We start from the raw sequence: 12,005 nt of genomic DNA on the forward strand, positions 1-12,005 counted from the left end.
AAAATTTTAGCGAAATTGTTTCATGGGCTGTTGTTGCCTATGGTGCTGAAAACAGCTGGTAATGGTGTGTGGAACATGCTGTATTTTATTATACTTAGGTTTTCTTTCAATTTTATAGAGACAAACACGTGATAAATGGGGAGTGTGCAGCACATTCATTTTTTTACAGGTGGCATAAAATTCTTCTACTTGCAACACTGACTGTGTTTGCCATAGTTTTATGACTGCTCAGTTTCGTTCAATAAACCATCAGTCGTTGAGATGAGACGCATCCTGGCCGCATCCTTCCACTATTTTTGCATCTGCGAATATTCAAATGCATTATATCTTTTTTGTAACAAAATGAATGTTTTTCATTTTATCTTCTAAAAAAATATTGCTGTATTGTATAGAGCTGCGTATTGAACACCTTTGCTTTACAATTTAATTAGGATAAATTATTTGTTTCAGTATTAAACAAATACGCAATAAAAGGTTTCGATTAACGTCAATGGAAATGATCTAAAGAATCCGAGCAGGGAAGCGATTGGCATAAACTCGTTCAATTACAATGAAATGTACTTAAATGGATGTTTTTCATTTTACTTTCTAAAAATATCGCCGTATTATGGAAATTTATGTATTTAACCCTTTTGACCACCTATAAATAGACTAAATTTTTTGTTTCGGTATTAAACAAATATGCAATAAAAGGTTTCTAGTAATTCCTATTACGTCAGTGGAAATGATCTAAAGAATCCGAACAGGGAAGCGATTGGTACAAAAGCTACCAAGAAATAAGAAAAAGAGCATTTATTAACAGTGACCAAAGAGACAACTTGAGGATGCGAGCTAGCAAAGATACTCCTTCGCTTCTGGAACTATGCAACTTTTTTCAGAAGAAACGAGCGCTTTCGTTCCCTCCTGAAGAATACTATGAAGATAAAGAGGTGCCCAACTCTAGAATAACACAATCGTCGAGTCGAAGGAGACGAGCAACAGCAACAACGATCGGGCAAGCGGTTAACAGACCCAGCGCGGGAAGTTTACAACATGCCATGGCAAAGAAACGTATAACTAAAAGTAGTTCTGAATCGGAATCTCAGGCGTCTGTCATCATTCCTGTGTCCAGATCGGGGTTAATTTTCCCTGAGTTTTCCGAAGTTTCATCGCCGTGGACAGAGGTTAGCGGTTCACGAGTCGGTGATAGCTCAGGTTTTCAAAAGGCGGTGGGGAATGTAGCAAGAGACGGTAAAGACAAACGCCTCAACTTTCAAAGTCTTGAAAACAGAAGCAAAAAGACCATGACAGTGGCTCTGTATCAACCACAAGAGGTTGTGCATGATCATGACGAAGACAAAGAAATTGGCGGACCACTGGGGGAAACACAAGCAAGTCAGGCTCATCGACAAAAGATGAAGAGCGCCAACAACACAGTTAAACTTCCGCCAATTCAGCAACCAGTTAAAAAAACAACAACCTCGTCATACAAAGTCAAACCAGAGGAACATGCAGAATATTCAAAGAGTGAAGAGCTACCCTGCCCTGAAGAGACACAACTGTCGGCAACGGCAGCATCGACAACGACTGGGCAAGAAGCTTACAGACCCAGGAGGGGACGGTTGACACTTGTGATGGCACAGAAACGTACATCAAACAATACCTATACATCCGAACCCCGCGTGTCTGTTTCTCCTGTGTTTAAATCAAGATTTTCTTTAGCAGCACTGGCGGAGGCTCCACCGCTACGGAACGAGGTCAGCGATGGCTCGCGTAGCGAAGCTTACTATTTTCAAACAGCAGCAGCGAATGTTGGAAGAGATGGTAACAGGAACTCCACTTATCATCCGAGTCCACAAATCCGGAGCAGAAAAAAGAATACATTGGCCTCATGGTGTCAACCACAGGTAAATACACCTGATGTTGTGTATGACCCTAATGAAAGCAAAGAAAATAACAAAATGGTTGCAATTGACGGACCATTAGGAGCTACACAAACAAATCAAGCGCACCAAAGAGCAATGTTGAGTGACGGAAACACAGTTGAGCCTCAGCCGATTAGGCAACCAGCATTACAACCTCCAATCCCCTCTCGATCGTTCAGGCCAGAGGAACAAGATGCCATTCAGTCTTTTACGAGATGCCGTCGGTTTTGTCGACAAGAGGTTTGCAAGAAACCCATGCATGAGCGAAAAAGACGCCAAGGAGTGTGCACGAACAGCGAAAGTGCTCGGGCTGAGCGAACATTTTTAAGAGTTATGAACAAACGATTTTAATACGTTTAAAAAAATGTACCAAGTTTTTCAAAAGAAGCAAACTAACAAAACAACATTATACGCCATGGCACATAAGATGTACAGAACACTTTGACAAAAGCTTTGTAACTCACGTACCCGCTTAGATTTTTTTGGTTATCAGTTACATCCATTGCCTGAGAGCAAAGTAGTAGTAATGCTCTATCCCTTTTGCACTGTCAACTGAAAAAAAAACTCGAAGAGCGAAAGGCATATTGACATTAGGCTAAGTACAATTCAGAAAAAAAATCAGATCTTGATTCTTTCTTAAGAGAACAGGTCAAATATCTTCCTAATGCGCTTTTTTCATGTAATTGCAATTTATGGAGCAAAAGCAACCCGAATCGAGCAAAATTTCGCATTATTTAGGATTTTAGGTATTTTAGCTTAAGCCACATTTTTAAGGGAGTAAATACACCGACGAATTGCTGTTTCAGCATTATTCATGTAAAAGGCTTGCTCAGTTTGGTTATCAATAAATTGTGTCAAACTAGAAAAAGTCTTATTGGTCGAACGTTTTCGTCATGTACCGTTTTTTTGTCCCCCAATAACTAGAAATTTGTTATAATACCGTTGCATTCATTTGGCTTCCTTTTCTCGAGAAAGTATCTGCTTTTAAGTTTTATCTTAAACGTAAACTTATCAAAGATTTTATAGATTCTTAATCCTAGTTAATTAATTTTAAGTATGAATATCATCTTAGAGTTTTTAAGTAGTTTTAAATTATTATTGTATTTATTTCATTGTCTTTGAAAAGCCTCTAGGGGGAAAGTCAATAAAGTATGTATTGTATTGTATTGTTAAGAAGGGACGAATTTAAGGCCCTGTTCAACTGGGGATTATTTTCCAAACTAAACATACTGTTTTTAATTTGGGGTTAAAATCTAGTGCCTCGTCTTGCCTCTTGCTAGTTACGGTCCTGATTGATTTTATTGAATGAATCGCGCTTTGCTGTAAGCCACTAAAGTTAATTTTTTTAAAAAAAAAAAACGTAGTTTTGTGTCCAAGTTTTCCGCTCGAGAAGAACGCAATAAAAATTGATCTTAGTTACCACTCTGATATCAGTCAAAATCTTCTTTGTGGCATAATTTTAAGTTTCATTGAGAGTTAAACATTCGTGCATACGCTTTTCTAGATGCATATCGATGAGCGGAACTTGTCCCCCGCGACCTTACTTTAGATGACTGCTGTCAGTCCACAAGGCCAGTTTGTATTATGGACATTATATTCACAAGCCGGCTGTTACGGTATTGCAAAACACGGAATAATATGTACAGTACTATATTTAAGAGCGACTGGTCAGCCATGTATGCATGCCACATTGAGCACCCGTTTATTCTAAGAAACGCGGTCTCATGTACATGCATGCGACTTTTGTAATGACTTTTGTATTTGCAGAACAACCACCAAGAACCACTACAACAATAACTTTTTTCTGCACGCCTTTATTCAAGCAAAGAGCAGCTCAAAAGTTATTCATTTCGGTAGGTGCTATCTTTATTATAAGTGTTGCACACTAAACTGTAAATGAGCATGCACTACGCTAAGTTTCATAAAGAAAGAAGTTTTGTTTTCTGCATACAGCGTGCGGCATCTGCAAGTTACTAAGAATGGGAATGGGACATGGCGCTTTTTTTGTTTTTAAATTAGTCAGAATTCCATGAAAAATGTGAGCATGGATTAACGAATATGTTCTTTAAAAATTAAAGACAGAAACTTGAGGAACTTAAGTAAAGTTAAGGTTTTTCTTCGGGAATACCACTGGACTGTGTGTCCGTTGGCTCTGGCTTTGGATCATTCACAGCAGCATGGGGTTGAGTATTTGATTCCTCTCTATTTGCAGCTTCTGAATTTTCACTGTTCAAAATGTCTTCAGCTTTTCCATTGACTGCAGTTTTGTTTTCACCATTCTTTTTCATTTCTTCTTTTTCAAGTTTTTCTTCCGCCAGCTTTGCGGCAAGTTGTTCCTCGTACTCCTTCGCCAGCTGTTTGCAAAATTTCTTGTGTGTTTGCCAGTGAAGCTTTTGACATCTGACGCTACAGTAACCAACCTATTGAAGAATCGTATATATCTGTGAGTATTTATTTACTAGGAAGCTTGGACGGGATAGAGAGAGGCTTTGTGGATCGAACCGGGGTAAATCAGAAAGAAAGACAGAAAGCTTTGATGACACAAACTACTTATTCTAGGGTTTGCAGGGCTCGTGGAAGAAGAATTATTTGGAATCAGCTGTTTAGACAAGCCTGCTAATTAACCTTTATTAACAGTCTCTCTGTCCGCCCAGGTGTATAAATGGGTACCGGTGAACTAGTAAATGACGTTGGGTAACCCTGTGGTGGGAGAGGCGCAGTGGCCTAATGGTTAGTGCGCTGGACTCTGCACAGAGAGATCAGGGTTCGGGTCCTTGCCAGAGTCATTGCATGTGTTTTAGGGCAATACACTTTAGTCTCGCAATACCGGCGAATGAAATGCTGCACGGTAACCCTGCGATGGACTAGCATACATCTAGGAAAAGTAGTATTACTCCAAGTCGCTTCATGCTCCAGAAAACAGCAAATACAACACTTCAACCATCGATAACATTCTAACAGCACTTACCATTTTACAGGCTGAACATTTCTTCACATTTCGATTCTCAGTGCAAACCCCGCAGCAGTCACTAAAGTCACCACTGAAAAAAGATAGTTCAAGAGAAAAAAAATAACGTCCGTTAATTTTGTATGAGCCGGTGGTGATTCACCGAGGTGCGGGGTGCTTGTCACAGATTCCAGGCCTGTGATTGGTTTCAAAATTGCAATTGACAATGGAGCATTTATTTGGGGGTCAAAATTCGAGAATTCGTCTCAGTTCAAAAATTATCGCCAGCGACTCAGGTTGTAAAGAAAACAAATTTTCAAGGCTGTCCTTTGGGTAAGTTGGGGCCATTGTGTGCTAGCGCGGCCAAAAGACTTCCTTAATGGCCACCAAGGAAGTGATATACATGTATAAATTCCACAAGCGCAACAGAAATACCCACTAGCCATGGGGTATCGGCTGGACTTACTTGGCAGACAACAATGTGAGAAATTAGGTTACTGAGCACTCACTAAGACTGTTAACAACAATAACTTTTGTAAAACGTTTTAAACCATAAGTTAGTAAAACGTTTGAACTAGACATAGACATAGACATAGACATAGACATAGTTTATTCAACCACGAAGAGCTCAGGAGCCGTAGCTCGTTAAAACGCTCTCGTGAAATAAAAAAAGGTCTAAAAATTACAAATAAAAGACGGTTAAAAGGTAAAAAGTGTATATGTACAAAATTATAAGTTAGTAAAAAGTTTAAACCGTAAGTTAGTGACTTACCAGCGAAGGCCATTTATACTCTGACTGAGTACAGCAAGAGCGGTTGGTTCACGCCCCTAACGATAAGCAAAGGAACAACCAATAATAACAATTTAATTATTGTTATGTTAATAACAATTTAATTATGGGGGGGGGGGGGGGTAGTGAATGTTTTAGGCTAACGTATCTTGTGATGTTTGATATATTTTGGGGGAGTTGTAAAAGTTGGTTTCTTTCTTTCTCCTTTTTTGCGGGGGATATTTAATTATGGCTTTATTAATGCAACTCCCCTTTTCTTATCTTAAGATAATGATGACACCGGAGCAATCCCTGTTTTCCCTCGGATACGTCAAAGAGTTATTTCACCTTCCACGTCTTTTTCCTTTTTCATTTTCTCGCTCAATGATCATGCAGGACAAAATACACTGTGTGCTTGTTTGTAGCCTTAGAAAACATCCAAGACGCTTACTTTTTCAACAGGTGCTATTGTCTGAACCAGTTGTTTAAATATGGTGCATTCAGGATACTCAAACTCTTTTATGGCCTGACGAATAAGATCTTCCACATTTAGAAAAAACCCATCTGAGGTACGGCCTTTTGTTAAACTGTGGAGAGAGAGAAAAAGGCAAAACGTTTGTCCAACTAAATTAACTTGCTCAGTTCGCACTTATATCATGGCAACCCTTAGCTATTGCACCAGATTTTAACTTTGGAATCTTTCAGGGAAAAAAATGTTCATGAAAGGATTACTTTATTTCAAACCAGAAACTGAAAATTTCAATTTTAGGCCTACTTGTGGAGTAAATACTAGATGACCTGCTGATCGCTGGGTGTATACACGCACGCACGCAAACACGCATCCATACACGCATGCACATAGTCAGCTTTGCACTTGAATCTGATTGGCCAAAACTACTACATGTAAGCATGGTAACAAAATCAAAACATGCACCAATGTTTACTTACAATTTTATGAAACCATCAATCCCACCCTTTCCTTCCAGTTCCTCGTGCCAGCGAGCACATGTTTTGAGCACAAAGGCAAGATAGTGGATCTTCATAGCTAGCACCTCATGCATCTCTGATGACTTCACATTGGACTCTGCTATTAGTTCCATAACCTTCACTAGACTTTTGTAGTTTGTAACAAGGTCTAAGTTGTCTTGTAGATACATCGCTATCTGGTAATCATGGAAAAAGAAAGAACTTTGATAAGCTGAACAGCAAACAAATACTGGTAGGATCAGAGCTCACGTACATGTACCAAGGTTGAAATGTCAGTCACCATCCAAGACTAGCGACAGGGTGTACTCTGGGGAAAGGGTGAGGTGTTAGGAGCTAAATTATTAATATGCATTGTAGACGTTTTACCTATTAAAAACAATAATTATTTTCAGGTGCCAAAAGTATGAAAAATTAGTATTACAATTACATACAGCCTTTTTAAGAATGCCTTGAGATAATGCATTAATTAATTAAGGTAATATTTTTACAGCAAGAACTGGAGCCCAAGAATAATGTGACCTTTTAAAATTAGCTGATATTAAGTCGCTTAAACAACGCAGAGAATTTCAATCATTAGTTCTGCTGTAAAAGTGCTTGTACAACCAGGGAGCACCTTATATCAGTGAATTTTTAAATTTTAAGAATGTTCCATATAATTTACGAGGGCTTAGCACAAGGCGGGAACTCCCTTCAATATGAAATTGATGCATCTAGATCTTTCGCATTTATGGCCTGCAAACTGTAGATTGCGTTGCCTCCAATAGTAAGGAAATCACCTGACATGATATCTTTAAGCGATCTCTAAAAGCCTATATGGCTTAAATTTAAGTACCAGTACCTTTAATCCCTGTAATTTGCGACATTTAAATTATGATATTTTTTTCTAATTTTTACTTGTAAATATTACCTGTTAATATTGATGAAAATTTAATTTTAATGTTTTAGAGATTTTTAAATATAATTTTTTTATATAATAATAAAGATTGTTTGCTTCAATTTATACACGTACACATTCTAATGAAAACTGTATGTACTCTTAAGTGCCATGTGCATAAAAAAAATTGAAATTGATGTGATTTTACGTTATTCACATTCTTTCATGTAGATTTAATCCAATCAGAAGTGAACTATATAATGCCTACACATAAGATATTCAATTTGTTCGAAGTAGTACATGTAATCATACTATTGGGCTCCTTGCTGTAGTAAAAAGAGTTAACATAGTACCTTTACAGGGCTTAATTTTTGACTGACAGCATATTTGTGTAGCACAGGTACCAAGGCAGCCGATAGCTTGGGTTCTTTTTCCAAACCTGTTGGTTAAAATACCATCATAAATAAGACTGCCTTGATACACAAGCTCTTAAATCATGTGATGTCAAAATAGTAGTCTAAGAATGTAGTAGAATAGTAGAATGTTGGGTCTGCTTTTCATATATATATACAGTGTTTCAAGATCATTTATAATTATTTGGATGGATTATAACTCTTACTACCTTAAGGTTACTATTGTTGGCGGTTACCAATTTGAGCAATTTTTTTTCTGAGCAAGATCTAGGGACTATTTCATTTAACGATAATTTTCTGAACATTTTAAAAATTATTATAAGTGATATTGTGTAAACCATTTTTTAATGAACATAATTTTTTTATGCCTAAGATAGAGATATCCATTTTTTAAAGAATTTTTCAAGTCAACTATAATATTTATTTTTGTTTTCCCTTTGGGGTATGAGGGGGAGGGTACTTAAATTTAACGATATTTCGCCGTGTTTGTTACGGCGGAAGTGCAGATTTTCGACCATGTTTTGAAATTCTTTTAGCTCTTACTTCTCACTCTTTAGCTTAATTGCATTTTAACATACAAAATACTTTAGGTCTGTTATCTGAACAAACATGCCAAAGAAAATTGTAAGATTCTAACGTTTCTGTGAACAGTAAATTAGAATCAAATACATCTGCTTCGGCCAAAATTCGAGTGGTAGGCAACACCGTGCGCAAGGCCAAAAATTTGTTAAAAAGTTAAAATTTGACTGATACAAATTCTAGTGAATTCATACTAAATTTAGCGATGTTTACCCAACTCGCTAAAATTGTTAAAATTAGTAGACACTAACAATAGTAACCTTAAGTAAGATATTACATAACTATGATTATCATTAATCTTTTTTCAAGTGAATACATGCAACGTAAGATAAACATTCATCAATAATAAAATCTGTTGTGACCTTGAGGCTTTGTATAATACTCCAAATCCTCCACTGACAAAAAGTTGTTGATGAGGCTAACACAGTCACTCTGACCTGCAGAGGTAAAACTCAATATTAAAGTAATCTGTCCAAAAAATGAGTGCTACAAGCAGAAAAACAAAGAAAATTTAAAGATACTTTGCGCATATAAAAAATATTATTTTTTCCTTACCAACAAAAGCCCCAAGCTGAGCAGCCGTTCTACCAAGATTGTTCTGCGCATTTACTCTTGCTCCTGCTTCAAGTAATACTCTTGTAGTGTCCACAGATCCTAACAATTAAACATAAACAAATTGAAATGAAATATGATAAAGTTGATAACCCCTTCACTGAGAGAAAATTTTTCAAATACTATTAAATAAAAAGCAATAAAAAAACATCATTTATTATATTTATTATTAATGAATCAAATGTCTGAAGCATACCTGACAGACAGGCAAACATGAGAGCTGTGTACTGATATACAAAGAAATAACAAAATGTTAAGTCATAGTAAGTAATGAGAGAACTATTTGTGCATTTGTAAGTCTCTTAACTTCAAAAAGTGCATTTGGGTGATAGTGCCACTGGGAAGCCACAAGCTCACTGTCGGCATTATTATGTAACCATATTAACTGCACACATGATTATATTCTAGTCCCTACTAGTGGCAGCTATGGGAGCTGCGGTGGCCTGATGGTTAGTGCGCTGGACTCTGGATTGAACGGTCTGGGCTCGAGCCCTGGCCTGGGGTCATTGTGTTGTGTTCTCTGGCAAGACAATTTACTCTCATAAAGCAATCTCTTCACCGGTGAGGAGAGGTGTACAAATGGGTACCAGCAAATTTAATGCTGGGGGGGGGGGGGGTAACCCTGCAATGGACTAACATCCCATCCAGGGGGAGTAGAAATACTGCTAGTTGCTTCACTGTACTGAAACCAGGATAAGCTTCAGTCTGATGGGCCACTAGGCTCGTACACAGACTTAACCTACTAGTGGCAGCGAGCCCTTTGGTAATAGCACCAAAACTTTACCAATCTTTGGTTAGAGCCAATATTTTGAGCATGCAAAGGGTAATTATATCAATTGTGAGCCAATCAGATTTGAGTGTAAGTCACAGTGCTATGAACCAACCAGCCAGATGTCATAATATTTTAGTTTTTTACCAAAAGAAGAATGACATGGTCTAGTTGTTACCTCTTGCACTGTTTGTTTATGTTCTGTACTTTAATTTGAAAATAACTAAATAAACAATTAAAATGTGATATTTTGAAGTAAAAAAATGATATCAATCAAAGGACATGGAACAACATGGACTGATCAAGGGTTAATAAATTTGTATACATGTAAGACACAGCTGTTTGCAGCATGACAACAAAAGACCCTGAATTGTTTATTCTATAATATTATTGTCTTGAGTCTAGCTCTTCAGTTACCTACAGGAAAATGCGTAAGTTTAAACTCAGACTACTCTCATAATTTAAAGAACTGACACTATAAGGTTATTTTATGGAAAAAGTCGATGGATATTAAAGAATTTTAGTAACAGTCAACATTGAAAGTATGTGGCAATTAAGCAAAAAAAATGTAACAAAACAGAAGACTTAGAGTAAAACAGTATGTTTAATACAATAAGTATATGTTGTGGTTCAATTTTACTAGTATCCTTGGTTCAAATTTTATTTTCCTTTGTTTTCAACTCATAATCATACATTACCATACCCAATACGAAAGGAATATAAAATTTACCGAGGATAAAATTGAACCACAATGTTATATAAGCGTAAATAATATAAATAAATGTTATTGGAAAGCTCTTCACTTTACCTGGTGTTCATGGTTATTAGAGTTAATGTCTGCACCTTGAGCCAGCAGCAATTCGCACATTTCTGTCTTGCCTTTGTATGCCGCACACATTAAAGGAGTCATTCCATGCTGAAAAGTAAAAAAAAAATAAGTTATTATGACAAAAGTGAAATACGATTGGCGACAGAGATCAGAAAACTTTGGTGAAACAGTAAAATTTAAGCATATTTTTTTAACCTTTTCGTAAAGTTCGCCTTTTTTCTCTCGCCACTACCAGTTATACAAAAGCTCAAGAACATTCATTCATTCCCTGATTAAAAGTACACAACTAATATAAACTTAACTAAGATTTTAAAAACTATACAAATAAAATAGAAAGAAAAAAAAACTGAAAAAGGTAATTTTGGATTGGCCATGGAGGGCTAACGCTTCTGAAGGACAGAATCTAATGCATGTCCTCATTTTGCTCATGGAAAATGATCCAGATATATTATCACTGTAGATAAAGCTGTGGAAATAAACGCTGTAGTTAGAAAATAATTCAAACAAAACAATTAAGTTGATACCTCGTCCAAGCAGTCAACTCTCACATTGCCAGAGCTTAGAAGCCTTAATGCCTCTTGATCATTGCCTAAAAAGCCCAAAATTAAGAAACAAGAGTACGAAATTAATATCAAAATATGCACTTGCCATATAATATTTTTTTTTACCTTTGTTTATGTGCAAAAACAATGATTTCTCGTCCTCTGACAGCTCGCCAAGTTTAGCCATTTTGTGAGTTTTGTCAATTGAGTCGATGCAGGCGTCATTTATGCGACACTCAAAAGTCGTGTGCCTGGAAGTGCGCTGACCGCACAAAACGGCGATTCAGTTATCAAGATGGCGGACGAAATGAACGTGAAAAACCATGAAGGTGAGGTTTATTCGATCAGTATTGCTGGTTAGCACAAACAAGTGGTGTTTGAATTAGTTAACTTACTATACGAAATGACTAAGTAGCACAAGTAATCACAATTGGTTCTGAGCAAAACACATTCTGAAGTTTGTTGTCGAATTCGACCTCCACGTGATTTCAAAATTGGGACATTCCGGCCATTTATAAATATCTGCACACCCCCTATTGAGGTACTGGGAAATCTGAGGGGAAGGGAGGGGGTCCTCAAAAGTCATTTCTGAGAGGGGATTTATAACGGTGTCTTTAAACTCTCTTTTTTTCTGAAAGGGGAATGTGTCGGCACTTTGATCTTTATTTCTGAAGCGGTCTTCAAAAGTTATTTCTGAGGCGGCTGACACAAAAGTACCTCAGGGGGTGGGGGGGGGGGGTGGCGAATATTTAATGGAATAGCCCATTCTCCATTTTCACC

The 12,005-nt window shown here is 37.1% G+C and overlaps 1 protein-coding gene and 1 long non-coding RNA gene across 2 annotated transcripts in view; one reads left to right on the top strand and one right to left on the bottom strand.

Annotated features, from left to right (window-relative positions):
- LOC144641657 (uncharacterized) overlaps window positions 1–12,005 on the top strand; it is a 188,607-nt gene that overhangs the window by 64,577 nt on the left and 112,025 nt on the right. The gene's annotated exons all lie outside the window — the stretch shown is intronic.
- Window positions 3,703–11,448, bottom strand: LOC144644715 (ankyrin repeat and MYND domain-containing protein 2-like). Its single transcript, XM_078504241.1, has 12 exons — window positions 11,352–11,448; window positions 11,208–11,272; window positions 10,663–10,770; window positions 9,282–9,312; window positions 9,029–9,127; window positions 8,836–8,910; window positions 7,835–7,920; window positions 6,569–6,783; window positions 6,072–6,207; window positions 5,624–5,679; window positions 4,873–4,945; window positions 3,703–4,324 (listed from the first exon to the last, which is right to left on the bottom strand). The coding sequence occupies exons 1-12, from the start codon at window positions 11,410–11,412 to the stop codon at window positions 4,010–4,012; spliced, it is 1,320 nt and encodes a 439-aa protein (XP_078360367.1). The 5' UTR covers window positions 11,413–11,448; the 3' UTR covers window positions 3,703–4,009.

Source organism: Oculina patagonica, chromosome 2 (assembly GCF_052425735.1).
Source record: "Oculina patagonica isolate OP01 chromosome 2, crgOcupat, whole genome shotgun sequence".
NCBI classification, from domain to species: Eukaryota; Metazoa; Cnidaria; class Anthozoa; order Scleractinia; family Oculinidae; genus Oculina; species Oculina patagonica.